At 50.9% G+C, this 11545-nt stretch overlaps 3 protein-coding genes and 1 non-coding gene across 4 annotated transcripts; all 4 read left to right on the top strand.

The window, feature by feature from the left end:
• Window positions 1–1374: 1374 nt before the first annotated feature.
• BP01DRAFT_t228 lies at window positions 1375–1464 on the top strand. The gene has a single exon. It is a non-coding gene; the product is annotated as a tRNA-Val (tRNA).
• A 1495-nt stretch (window positions 1465–2959) lies between these two features.
• On the top strand, window positions 2960–3779 carry BP01DRAFT_425168 (uncharacterized protein; the record flags this gene model as incomplete). The annotated part of the gene is made up of 3 exons (XM_025579735.1): window positions 2960–3157; window positions 3191–3320; window positions 3381–3779. The coding sequence occupies 3 exons, from the start codon at window positions 2960–2962 to the stop codon at window positions 3506–3508; spliced, it is 456 nt and encodes a 151-aa protein (XP_025429169.1). The 3' UTR covers window positions 3509–3779.
• A 1155-nt stretch (window positions 3780–4934) lies between these two features.
• Window positions 4935–9265, top strand: BP01DRAFT_393746 (uncharacterized protein; the record flags this gene model as incomplete). Its single annotated transcript, XM_025578258.1, has 5 exons — window positions 4935–5247; window positions 5335–5424; window positions 7844–8343; window positions 8509–8567; window positions 8733–9265. The coding sequence occupies 5 exons, from the start codon at window positions 4935–4937 to the stop codon at window positions 9097–9099; spliced, it is 1329 nt and encodes a 442-aa protein (XP_025429168.1). The 3' UTR covers window positions 9100–9265.
• A 596-nt stretch (window positions 9266–9861) lies between these two features.
• BP01DRAFT_301686 (tyrosine--tRNA ligase TYS1) lies at window positions 9862–11277 on the top strand (the record flags this gene model as incomplete). The annotated part of the gene is made up of 5 exons (XM_025572041.1): window positions 9862–9979; window positions 10054–10550; window positions 10612–10678; window positions 10748–10980; window positions 11044–11277. 5 exons carry the CDS (start codon window positions 9862–9864, stop codon window positions 11275–11277), a joined length of 1149 nt encoding a protein of 382 aa, XP_025429167.1.
• Window positions 11278–11545: the final 268 nt, after the last annotated feature.

Genomic DNA, 11545 nt, shown 5'->3' with positions numbered 1-11545 from the left:
GGCTTCCCGTCCGCTCAGCCGTACTCAAGCCACACGCCGGGAGGTTAGTAGTTGGGTGGGTGACCACCAGCGAATCCCTTCTGTTGTATGTTTTTGTCTGGTGTTTTTTTATATGTTTGAATACAGGCTGTGCATGTCGCAGTCGCTATACAGACAGGCTGCTCAATGAAGGACGGCAAGTAGTTCTTGGCTTCTTACTTAATGAAAAGTCACACGTTTCCTGTGCAATAACCATGAAACACTAATTTCAGGCCATCGAGCTGGATCTCATCCAGACTGTCCTCGCTCAAGGGCCATGCCGTTGCAACAATCAAAACATTGTTGGCTCGTACGTTTGTGATGCGGCCAGATGGAGTATGGAGTAGACATTAGGCCCTTGCTCTGAGCGAGTGTTGGCCGCCACTGAAAGTGGCCAAAGCTACCCGCAGTCATAGTGATAGTCCCCTACAGACACAGGAGCATGGGCCTTAGAGATAGGGCTACCTCGTCCTTGGCAATGCGCGGGCTAGATATTGAAGCGTTCAAAGCATATCATCGTCGCCACCTGAACGGCATGGAGACATCCGCCTGTTTCGCGATAGAACAACGGATATTACACAACCAACCAATATGATAAAGCGCGAGCTTCGATTTTCGGTCGGGTTAGCGACAATTATTAATTGGCTCGGCCGCCAACAAATCCCGTGCGGATAATATGCTCTGCCTAATCTCTTAGAGCTATCTCGCGCGTCCAGGTGTCGGATGGAATTTCTCAAGCAGGGGCTTGAAGCCGTTGCGGCTGGCGAAGTCACAGGTATGAAACGACATAATTCATGGCGAAGTTTCAACTTGATCTTTCAACTTACTTTCCATGTTCTTCACGAGACTGGCGATATGACGTACATGCGGCTAGCGACTTCCGAGTATTGTATCTAAAGTAGATATTCTCATATCTCATCGCCTCTACCGCCCTTGTTGCGCGTCAAATAATGAATGATCAGGGCTCCCTTCATAGGTCATATGTGTGGAATGAAACAGAATGAGGTATCAAAGCGCACCGTTTTTAAGATCCAATCTGTATCATAGTATAGATTCATGGAGCCAACACAGATGATCCAGATTACTTATAATGAGAAGTAGGAGTTCCTCAAATTGAACCGAAATATATTGCCGAGATTCCGTGGCTGAGCGCGATCGGCCATTCCTCGACCTGTGATGTAGAACCAAAGCCAATGTAGAATGGGACAGGACTAGTTCTAAATATGTTAATGATTTGGGAAATTGGCATAGGCGACAGACGATTGGCAAAAGAGCGGCAGTATACGGGTGGAAAAATGTCTGAAACATTGAAACTTCTGCTATATAACGTTTGAAAGAAATGCGTCATATGAATAAGCTCGACTGGCCCAGTGGTTAAGGCGTCTGTCTTACATTGCCCTGCAATAAAAACACAGAAGGTCCTCGGTTCGATCCCGAGGTTGAGCATTCCTCTTTTTGACACTGGTAATCGAAGGTCTATTGACCATCCATCATTGTTTTTTCTCATCTGCGAATCCTCCTTTCTTGTAGACTGGGATGACAATGCGCATAAAGCATGCCGCCTTATGACCCTTACAAAATATATATCCGGGCGACTCGGCTCAGCCAGGTGCCTGGTAATGCAAATCCGATGTAAATTGAGGTTATACAACACGCCAGGTACTCCCGATCGGGAAATTCGTACGGTACCTTGGGCTAGTGTTTAAAAAGCTCTAGATTTTGCCCGAACACGCTATAAAGCTTAGAGCCCTTTAACGTATCAACATAAGCGAGCTAATTCGTAACCATTTTTCTAACAGTCGTTTCCTTGGGCGAATAATTGGAGCATCATTGTAAACCACGGGTTTGGTCCAGGCAGGTTAAGAAGGGAGAACGGAACTTCAAAAAAGGTCATATTGGCTTGCAATATTCCCGCGTGGACGAATACAAAACATATATCTCGTATTGAACCCTTAGCCCGCCGTTCCCTGCGTAGTCTCGTCCTCATCGCCATAGTAACTCTCTTTTTCCTGCGTTCAATTCTCAGTTTACCAACCAGTCTCTTCATCCAAGACAGAGCTTCACCAGGTCTGATGTAAAGACCGGAAAATTGCAAGATCGTCCCGTTTATTGGCGAGAGGCTTCTTATTCCAGCCCAGCCCCAGCTCTCGCCATGGCATGCGACCATCCGTGCGGTGAGCACAGTTCAGCAGATTTTGGGCAGGGTAAGTGGGTTCAGATGAATCTGAGGTATCAAGAAGATGTCCATAACAGTTGCATAAACGCTCTGAAGGCGCGAATACGAAGAATCCGACAATAATGTAGTTGTTCGCAACGTAGAAGCCCCTATCAGGATCGGGAGGCAGGAACATTCAACCCAGCGGCCGTGGATGGCGACTACGAAGCCTTGCGCGTGATATACGAAAAAATGACTCGCCGTGGTGAATCAGATCGGCTAGCGAGCCATCCGAGCCTTTGTCTACAAGAAATGAGTGGCAGGGTCCTGAATCATTATACGCCCATCAATAGGTTCGATGGGTGATATCCTTTATTGTTACTCTTTCTTTTATTGTTTGATTCTGGCGATCTGGACCACCCAGTTCAGGCGCATGGCTCAACAACTTGAGGACCGACCGCACACCGAACTCTGAACACTGAGCACCATTTCAGTTTGGTTGTCTTATTGAGTTACCAACGATTGAGCACCGATGTACCTAACGATGGTGGCATAGCACGGTGTACTTTTTAGCTGCATGTTAGCCGCTGCTCGGACACTTGACAAGTGATCATCCCTGCCAATCAAGAAGCCACTTCCTTTTGCTCTACCCGCTAGCCTGTTATTATAATGTTTCTTTCATGTTACAACTGAGGTCGTTTTAATGTATTTCCTGGCCCTATCATTCACAACAAACAGCTTCACACCCGGATCATAGAACTGATAAACTGACAAATTCTAACGAGCATGTCCGGGATTCATGCGTCTCCAGTTGGATACTCCCTGCGCCGGAACGGCTCATGTTTCGCCACCGAAACCGACTGCGGTATAACATGGTTCTTCTACCACGCATGCTGTCCCAAGGGCACAACGTGCGCTTCCGACGTCAGCGTCAACTGCTGCTGCCCTGAAGCCAAATCACTGCGGATACACGACGGCTGTCTTGTACCACCAGAATGACTACCTCTGTTGCCCAAGCGGAAACGACGCTTTGCCTGGATTGAATACGGATACGTGAGCTGTACCGACGATGTCAGTGCTTTGGCCGCCGAGGTTAGCCTCGTGCCCTCCCTTTCACCGGCGCAAAGCAGTCCCGGTGCCTCACGATGTAAGTCCAAGAACACAACTCAATGCTTGTTCCTTGGAGCTGCTAACGAGCGCTGATTAGGTTCAAGCACTATCACAACCTCGGGACGCAACTGCCACGTCACTGATGCCTACGACGACATCCGCCTCAACCACATCGTTATCTGGATCTCAGAGTACATTCACACCAACATCTGTTCCAAGTACTGACTCTTCGAGGATGTCCCCGCAAGTTAGCACCGGTGCAATCGCAGGTGGGGTCGTAGGTGGTGTTGCCGGCCTCGCGAATCTGAATTTTGTTCTATCGTCGAGGCCCGCCTATACGCTCGGACAGACAATCACCGAATCAATCCATGCCGTACTGCCCACCGGCAGCGAAAGGATATCGGCCCAGTGAGTTACATGCTGAACAGAGTCCGCCCATGTACGAATTAGCCACTAGCATGCGAACCACTCCAAAGTGACTACTGTGACAACTCATGGCTCAGTTTCGTATTGGTCGCTGGATACAGTGATGGTATAAATATTAGTAAAGCTACTAAATGGAAACTGGCTTCGTTCCATCACTTGGAGGAAAGAGCTTGAAAAGAAACCAGGCAAACATTCTGTAAGTCAGACGATATTGATGGGTTTCCGGGGTGGAGATAAACTCCAACGTACACATGCCTAGATTGTACCGTACTGATGCTGATTATGAGTTCCTGACACCAAGTAAGATGACAACCAGTGGTTGAATCTGTATCTTGAACTGAGGCCATCACATGAGAGAAATATAGACAAAACGACAAATTCGTCTACTGATGGCCTTTTAGCAACACAGTACATGGCCGCAGCCTCAGAACATGTAGTTGAAGTCTACGTGTCCTAGGCCAGGCAGCTATTCACTTCTTATCTCCGGAAGTTTGGATATAACAGAAGAATCCGCGATCATCTCGATTATACCGCAATACCGAAGCCTTGTGACTCATGATCACTGAAGACGGACCGACTATTATAGCGCGTGGACGTACTGCTCGTAGGTTGTAGCCTGTAGGGCAATGTTGAGCCTCGAAGAGCGGAGCCCGATTACGTGGAGGCTCCATCAGAAGTGGATCTAAACCTGAAAGAAATATGCGGCTCTCCTATCCGAAGACAGCTCCAGCAAATAGTGTAGTTGATCGTGTCGGCTTTCCCCGAGGGCTGAACTGTCGGAGGCTCCACTATTGAGGCTTGTAGTGCGTTAATGCGAAGGCAGTCTATTGCGCCACAGAATTTCTTGATCTCTGCTCCATCGACCGAGGATATGTTTGTAGATTAGCCCCAATCAACCATGCATAGTTGCATATACGCCGCACGGCGCCCCCTCGCGACATTGCACTTGCTTATATCCATCGTGGTCAGTAGAATTCATCCGGCTCTGGTTGGAGCCACGGAATCACATGTGCCGGAAGGGTTCCGGCGATGGTCAGGTACGCCGTTTGTCTCCTAGCGTGTGGACCCATGGCATCTCCAGCCCCTACGATTCTATACACTAGTTACAACTAGCACGCTTTACAAAGTAGTCAGTACTAGCTTCCTTCCCATTAATAGCGAAAAAAGATCCTGATTGAAATGCCCTGTGCCCCCATACCTTTACTACCGCGACGTCTCATCCCTCATGGATGCTGAAGAAAGAATGGAAAAGCTGGAAAGCATGACACCAAAGAAACTTCCTGCCAAGTCCGCCAGCGCGGCAGAGATTCGCGCATATCTCGCATGGATGCTCGTCTCGAAATATCAAACTTCCCCCGAGCTTGCGCAAAGCACCGCCAGCCGGTGGCAGGTCGGGCGCGGCAAGGAGCTTTGCGAATTCAGTCTCGGGAATTTCAAAGCCCAATTTGGAGAAGATATCGGGCTCTGTTTGTACAAAGGCGTTTGCGAAGATGAGTATAACGATTGGCGATCGACTCGAACAGCAAAGATCGCTAGAGGTACGTGGCTAATCTTTCTCGCACCCCTGGCTGGCGCTGTGACTCGTTCTAGGAAGCGCATATAGACTAATGGGGTCTGCTATGCAGGGCTGCTGATTACGTCTATTGTCGGCTTGATTGTTCTTATCATTCTCTTCATTTTCCCTGGGTTCTTGAGCACCACGCCCGAATCTTCCGGTAAGCTTGTTCTTCACGAGAATTCTGTCATAGAGTGCATCAGTTCAAACCAGGAAACAAAAGCAATGAGTTAGGGTCCGCATGCTAAGGCATCATGAAAACGATAATACAGGCCGTCCTGCCTCTCTCGATACGCCAGCCGCATCGCCAGTTCCATGGGCCTTATTCGGGCTTGCACAGCTCAACTATCTCATCCAATGCCCTATGGACGAAACGAATAGCTTGGGTCTATATGCGGCCGGGGTCTTTGGGGGTCTATCTTTGTGCATCGTTGCACCTATGCTCTATTTCCTCTGAAAGTGGGGGAGCCTGGTCGCAACGAGAGTCACGCCCTGAGTCCGGTCGGTCATTGCCGCCCATCGTCCCGGCGGCCCTCTGGGTACCCTTGATCAAGCAGCCCAAGCCCTACTGTATTTCATGCTTACATCATGGAAGGCTTCAGGGGGGCCTCGTCGGATGAAGAAGGCAAAGGATTGTTGGTCTCAGTGGGGTCTATGGCTCGACTTTTATATCTTTTGCACACACCAGCGGCTGCCAGAACACAAGCTAGTCACCCAGACCTGACTCTGGAATGGGGATGTCAATTCAATCATGTACAATGTGAGTGTCTCAAGAGGTCAATGCAATGGGATATGTGGAATTTATGGATATCTACGCGGCTTAGTGCTGACAGTCAGCTGATATATTTCCAATCATCAGCATAACGCGTCATTTCCTGGCAAAGGTCAGATTCGAGGGCTGATGATAGTATTTAAAATAGCCAATTTTTACCATCTGCTTCATAAGACCATGGTAAATAGCTCTTTCGCCACGGACAGATAAGGCCCCACCTATGGAACAGGAAGGAAAAGAACGTACATTGAAGATATCGTATGATTGGTCATTTGAAAACAGCGTAGACGGTCATTTCCTCCAGAAAATTCTGTTCAACGTCGTCTGGATGGAGGGACTGACACCGATCAAGGAAGTAGGCTGTGGAGAAGGATTTAAGGTCGCGAGTAGGGCATCGTAACGCAGCATATGACGCCAATGTTCGCACTTTGGGATTTTGAATGTTCAGATCGCACACAAAGGTAAAACCGAAAGGTCCACGGGAAGTTAGCAATCGCACGAGACGCAGAGGAAGTTCAATTGAAACCTATGTGCGTCTCAGGGTGGAGTTCCTGTAAATCATGCAGGTAAGCCAGTCAGAACATACCGTCTTAAAGTCGTTCGAGTGGCCATTATCTTGCAAGAGTCTACTCAGTACCTGGGTTCTCCGGAAACCCTGGAGATCCACCATCCCGCGACCCTTTTGACTCAATGAGCCAGTTAAGCTCCCCTACTGGGTTCATTATGGGTACCAAGCCTGCTGAATAGTGCTGAATACCGTTGCTAGACGTTTTGCAGGCTTTATTGATATCGCTAGCATTGAAGGATCAGAAGCTGCCACGTAAACGGCTTTTACTCATTATTTGTTGATCTTCCACCATGTTCTAAGCAGTAGAGATCTGAAGAGAAGAGCCGTATACGTAGCAGCTTCAGAGTCTTAGCTCAGTGCTTCATGGAGCAGGTAATCAACCCGCTCCACACTACGATTCGGAACCGCGAACCCTAGGTTGCGTTCACCCTTGCCGACGACCGATATTCTAGGGTAACATCGCCGGCTGACATCCGTCCTTTTTGTGCTGATATCGATCCTCTGAGCTTAGGTCGCTTTCTAGACCAGGTATGAATGGTCCTGGTTGTGGTAAAGACTGAGTTCACAGTCTCTGGCAGCGCAAGCAGTCCGGCCCAGCCAGCCCCAAGGGTAAGAGTCTTTCTCATTTGCAGGAAGATCGATTCCAACATCGTCTCCTCCCTGGACCGACATTTGGGACACTTTGTTCGTCTAAGCTGCGGGACCTTTGACCGACGATTTCTTGCAATACGTCTACCGATCCAGATTCATTGACAGTGCACGAGTACAAGGGTGATTTTATTCCTTCTTTATCTTCATGTTGCATGTCTTTGCTCTGCCTCTTGTGTTTCGATCTTTTCCTATATTTCTTCTTCCTCTTCCTGAGAGGAAAGAGAGAAAACATCCGAGACGGTAGAAAGCGCTTGCAAGGGTCGGGCTTAGGGCTTATGAGAACCGAGCGCGGGCGAGAGGCACCGTCATTCAACATCCCTGCTGGCTACACTAGCCGCTGCTCTAGATCGCTTGTAAGGTTTGGGTGCCGTTTTCTTGTCTCCCCTTTCTCTCCCTTCCAATTGGAACAATTCTTTTACTCCGGGGTTTTTTCTTCCCCTCGTTCCGTGCTCCTGATCTTTCGAACCTCCCCACACGCCTCAGTTACACCGCATCCCGCTGGCAGCTCAATTCCTTCGCCCTTGGTGTCACTGCTGCTTTTTTTCGCTGCATCATGTTCCATCTACTATTTGGCACCGTTCAATGAAGGCATCAACGGTCTTGTCTGGGACGAGGCCGCCTCGCAAGCCCAAACTCTGCTCGCATCGGCCGTATCTGCCCTAGCCGGCGGACTGGACACCGACATTCGCACCTTGGCGCTCAACGTCCTTGCAGCCACGGGGTCCAAGCGCCCACAATCCTTCCACAGCTCTCAAGAAGCCCAATCCCAGGAAGCCCGCTCGTATGGTGAGTCGCTCAACCTTGTGATGGAGAATTCTTTCTTGATCATGCTGATCCCTCCGGGGATCCTGGAACTCCCTGTGCTGCTGCCCAACTGGTGTCGACGGGTGGGCGAGGCGGTCGAGACCTTAAAGCAGCATATGTTGACCAGCAACCGCAAGCCGCTCACAATCCACGAAATCCTCGGGAACATCTACGCGATAAATCTCGCCGGGCATGACACCACCGCCAACACGATGACCTACCTGATGCTCTTGTTAGCTGCGTACCCAGCCATCCAGGAGTGGATGGCTGAGGAGAGCCAGACGGTAATTCCCCGCAGCGATCGGGACGTGGATTATAAAACTGCGTATCCCCGATTGAAACGCTGCCTCGCCGTGTTGTTATTGTATTTTCCCGCTTCCCCATGGGCCCTAGACCCCTTAAATATCGAATGCTACACGTGACAGTCATGCTAATGAGGAGAGCAACAGCCGGAAACTGTCCGCCGGTACCCGGCCATCCTGGGCCTCCCCAAGTCCGTCGCCCCTGCGTAAGCGACCTCCCACCTCCCCAAGAGCAACCGCACCCTCGTACTATCGCATGGCACCGTCATCCTACTCAGTCTGCTAGCCGTGCAAATCCACCCGCTCTATTGACCTAATGAGCCAAACGCCTGGCGTCCCCGCCGGAGGATCAGTTTTTTTGCAGTGGACAGCACTGGCAACCGAAGCACGGAGGATATCCTTGCCAGCCGGGCGGAGCAGCTCGCACGCGAGGAAATCGTCGAGCCGCAGCCGGGGACCTACTTCCCTTGGTCCGCTGGAGCGCAAGTGTGCGCGGCCCAGAAATTCACGCAGGTCGAGACTGTCGCGGTCTTGGAGTCCCTCTTCCGCGAGCATCGGCTCCGGGTTGTGCTTGAGAAGGGAGAGGATTCTGAGGCGGCTCAAGCGCATCTGGTTGCTAAGACGCTGGATACGCAGCAGCTGCCGGTGTTTCAGTGTCGGATTCGGATAGTGTCGAGGTTTTCTGGGAGCATGTTGGGTGAAACGCTGTCACGTAGTGTTCCCTTTCTTCATCTGTGAATATTTTGGCATCGACAGCATTAGCTGTGCATAAGAGTTCTTATGGCGAGGAATAGAGTCAGATCGCGCTGACTGCGCTGCGCAATGGTCGTGCAGTACTACTTGGCTGTCATCGTGATCGGAGTGTCATACTGACAAGGCAAGGGATTATTGGATGACAGAGAGGTAGCCACGGGCGGAGGCTCCGAGGGCATCGGGAATTAGCGTGCTGTAGTTCCAAGCTTTCCATAGTCTCATGCGGAGTCATCCCTGGCCTCCTCGGAGCCTTTGAGTCACGTGGAATGAGCACTTCCGTATATCCGCAATTCCGGCTGCGAAGTATAGGCAGTAAGTAAACTGACTGGTCATTGAGGAAATCGATCATGGAGTGCTATAGGTGACATATATAGCGCAGGCCAAAGATGACGTGAAGAGCCTCAAAGAAGTCCGTGAACTTCTCCGGTCCCTCTAACTAACTTCCCAGCACAAAGCGAGTCCTCGTTCCTGAACCTCCTCGGAGCTGATATCGCATCGAGAGTGAGAGAAGGGGTGAGCGGAAGGCAGCCGGAGACCGCGGAAATGACTGCTCGGAAGGCGGAATGAGAATTATCGCCCGTGACCGCCTGCCTAGAAAACAAATTTCAAGCGGAACAGGTGTTCTTCCGTTGCGCCCGCCGCCCGCCCATCCCACCATCTTATCAGCCCACTTGCCCGCTGTTTGCCTTTTCTCGTTTGCCCCTCTCCAATTCTCCTGTTCCTGGTTCCGCCTCTACACTCGTCACAATGGACTCCGCAGCACAGGCCCGTTACGATCTCATCCGCGAGAACCTCGCTGAGGTCTTGAACCCCGAGATCATTGAAGGCATCCTCGCTGAGGGGCGCAACCCCCGCATCTACTGGGGTGAGTCAAAGCTAAACAAAGCGAAGACTGCGCATCGTTTGAGCAAAGCCAACTAACTTTTGGCTCGATTTTAGGAACGGCCACCACCGGCAGACCTCACGTCGGCTACTTCCTCGCCGCCCTCAAAATCGCCCAATTGCTGCGTGCCCAATGCGACGTCGTCGTCCTGCTCGCCGATATTCATGGATTCCTCGACAACTTGAAGGCGCCGCTCGAGCTGGTCGACAACCGCGCTCAGTACTACCGCAAGGTCATCACCGCCATTCTTCAGTCCGTTGGCGTGTCCACCGAGCAGCTCGAATTCATTCTCGGCAGCTCCTACCAGAAGAGTCCCGAATATGTCATGGATGTCTACCGCTTATCGAGTCTGATCTCCGAGTCGGATGCCAAGAAGGCTGGTGCAGAGGTCGTCAAGCAGACCGAAAACGCTCCTCTGAGTGGTCTTCTCTACCCAGTGCTCCAGGTGCTCGACGAAGAGCACTTGAAGGTCGATTGCCAGCTGGGAGGCATGGACCAGCGCAAACTCTTCGCTGCTGCTGTTGAGTGGTTGCCCAAGCTCGGCTACCGCAAGGTATGACGATTGCTGATTTCTCAGCGGAACCTTTATCTCGGAAAGCTAATGTATTGTCTAGCGCGCACATCTCATCAACCCTATGATCAGTGGATTGAAGGGTGCTAAGATGAGTTCCAGTGTAGAAGGTAATCCTATTTACCCCACGACTCCCCAATTCGCTCGGATAGAATGAATACTCATATCAATGCGCACAGACAGCAAGATCGATCTCCTCGATTCCGCCGACAGCATTTCCAAGAAGATCCGCAAGGCTGAGTCCGCCCCCAAGGTCGTCGAAGGCAACGGTGTCATCGCCCTCGTGGAATACGTTCTCCTACCCGCCGCCGATCTCAAGGGTAAGAAGGAGTTCCGCGTTGAGCGCAGGGATCAGGAGCCGTTGATCTACACCGACATCAAGCAGCTCGAGGAGGACTACAAGAACGATGTTGTATGTTCTATGCATTTAACCCCACATTCCGATCATGTCACTGACGCAGATCTTTACTCGCAGTTGACGCCACAAATGCTCAAGCCCGCTGTGGCGGACGGTCTCGTCCAACTCATGGCGCCCATCCAGGCGGCCTATCAAGCCGACTCCGAATGGCAGGAAATCACCGCCAAGGCCTACCCGGCCCCAGGTGCCGAAAAGAAGCAGAAGAAGGTTAAGAACAAGGGTACACGCCACCCCGGTGCCGCTGCCGGGGAGAAGCCGGCCCAGGAGGCCAAGCCGGCCGCGGAGCAGTAAGGTTAGGAAAAGAAGAAGAGGCGTAACCATCTCACATAAAAGGATATCCAATTCGTTTAGAATCTCAGCGATAGACCCCATCTTGAAATGACTCTGGAAGTTCTTTTTTCAAATACCTGCAAGTTCAGCCCAGGCTGGGCGAATTCTGTCTCAGTATTTCTGCGAGCGCGTTCAGAATAGGCTTTCTCTAAGTCCGCCTGCTTTTTTACATTGGCCATGTTTGAAAGCCGGCCGCTTTGATTGTGATCGCAGCCAGCCTTGTTACCGT

This window comes from Aspergillus saccharolyticus, assembly GCF_003184585.1.
Source record: "Aspergillus saccharolyticus JOP 1030-1 unplaced genomic scaffold BP01scaffold_29, whole genome shotgun sequence".
Taxonomy (NCBI): domain Eukaryota; kingdom Fungi; phylum Ascomycota; class Eurotiomycetes; order Eurotiales; family Aspergillaceae; genus Aspergillus; species Aspergillus saccharolyticus.
The sequence above is the reverse complement of the archived record's forward strand: the minus strand, read 5'-3'. Positions and strand labels throughout refer to the sequence as shown.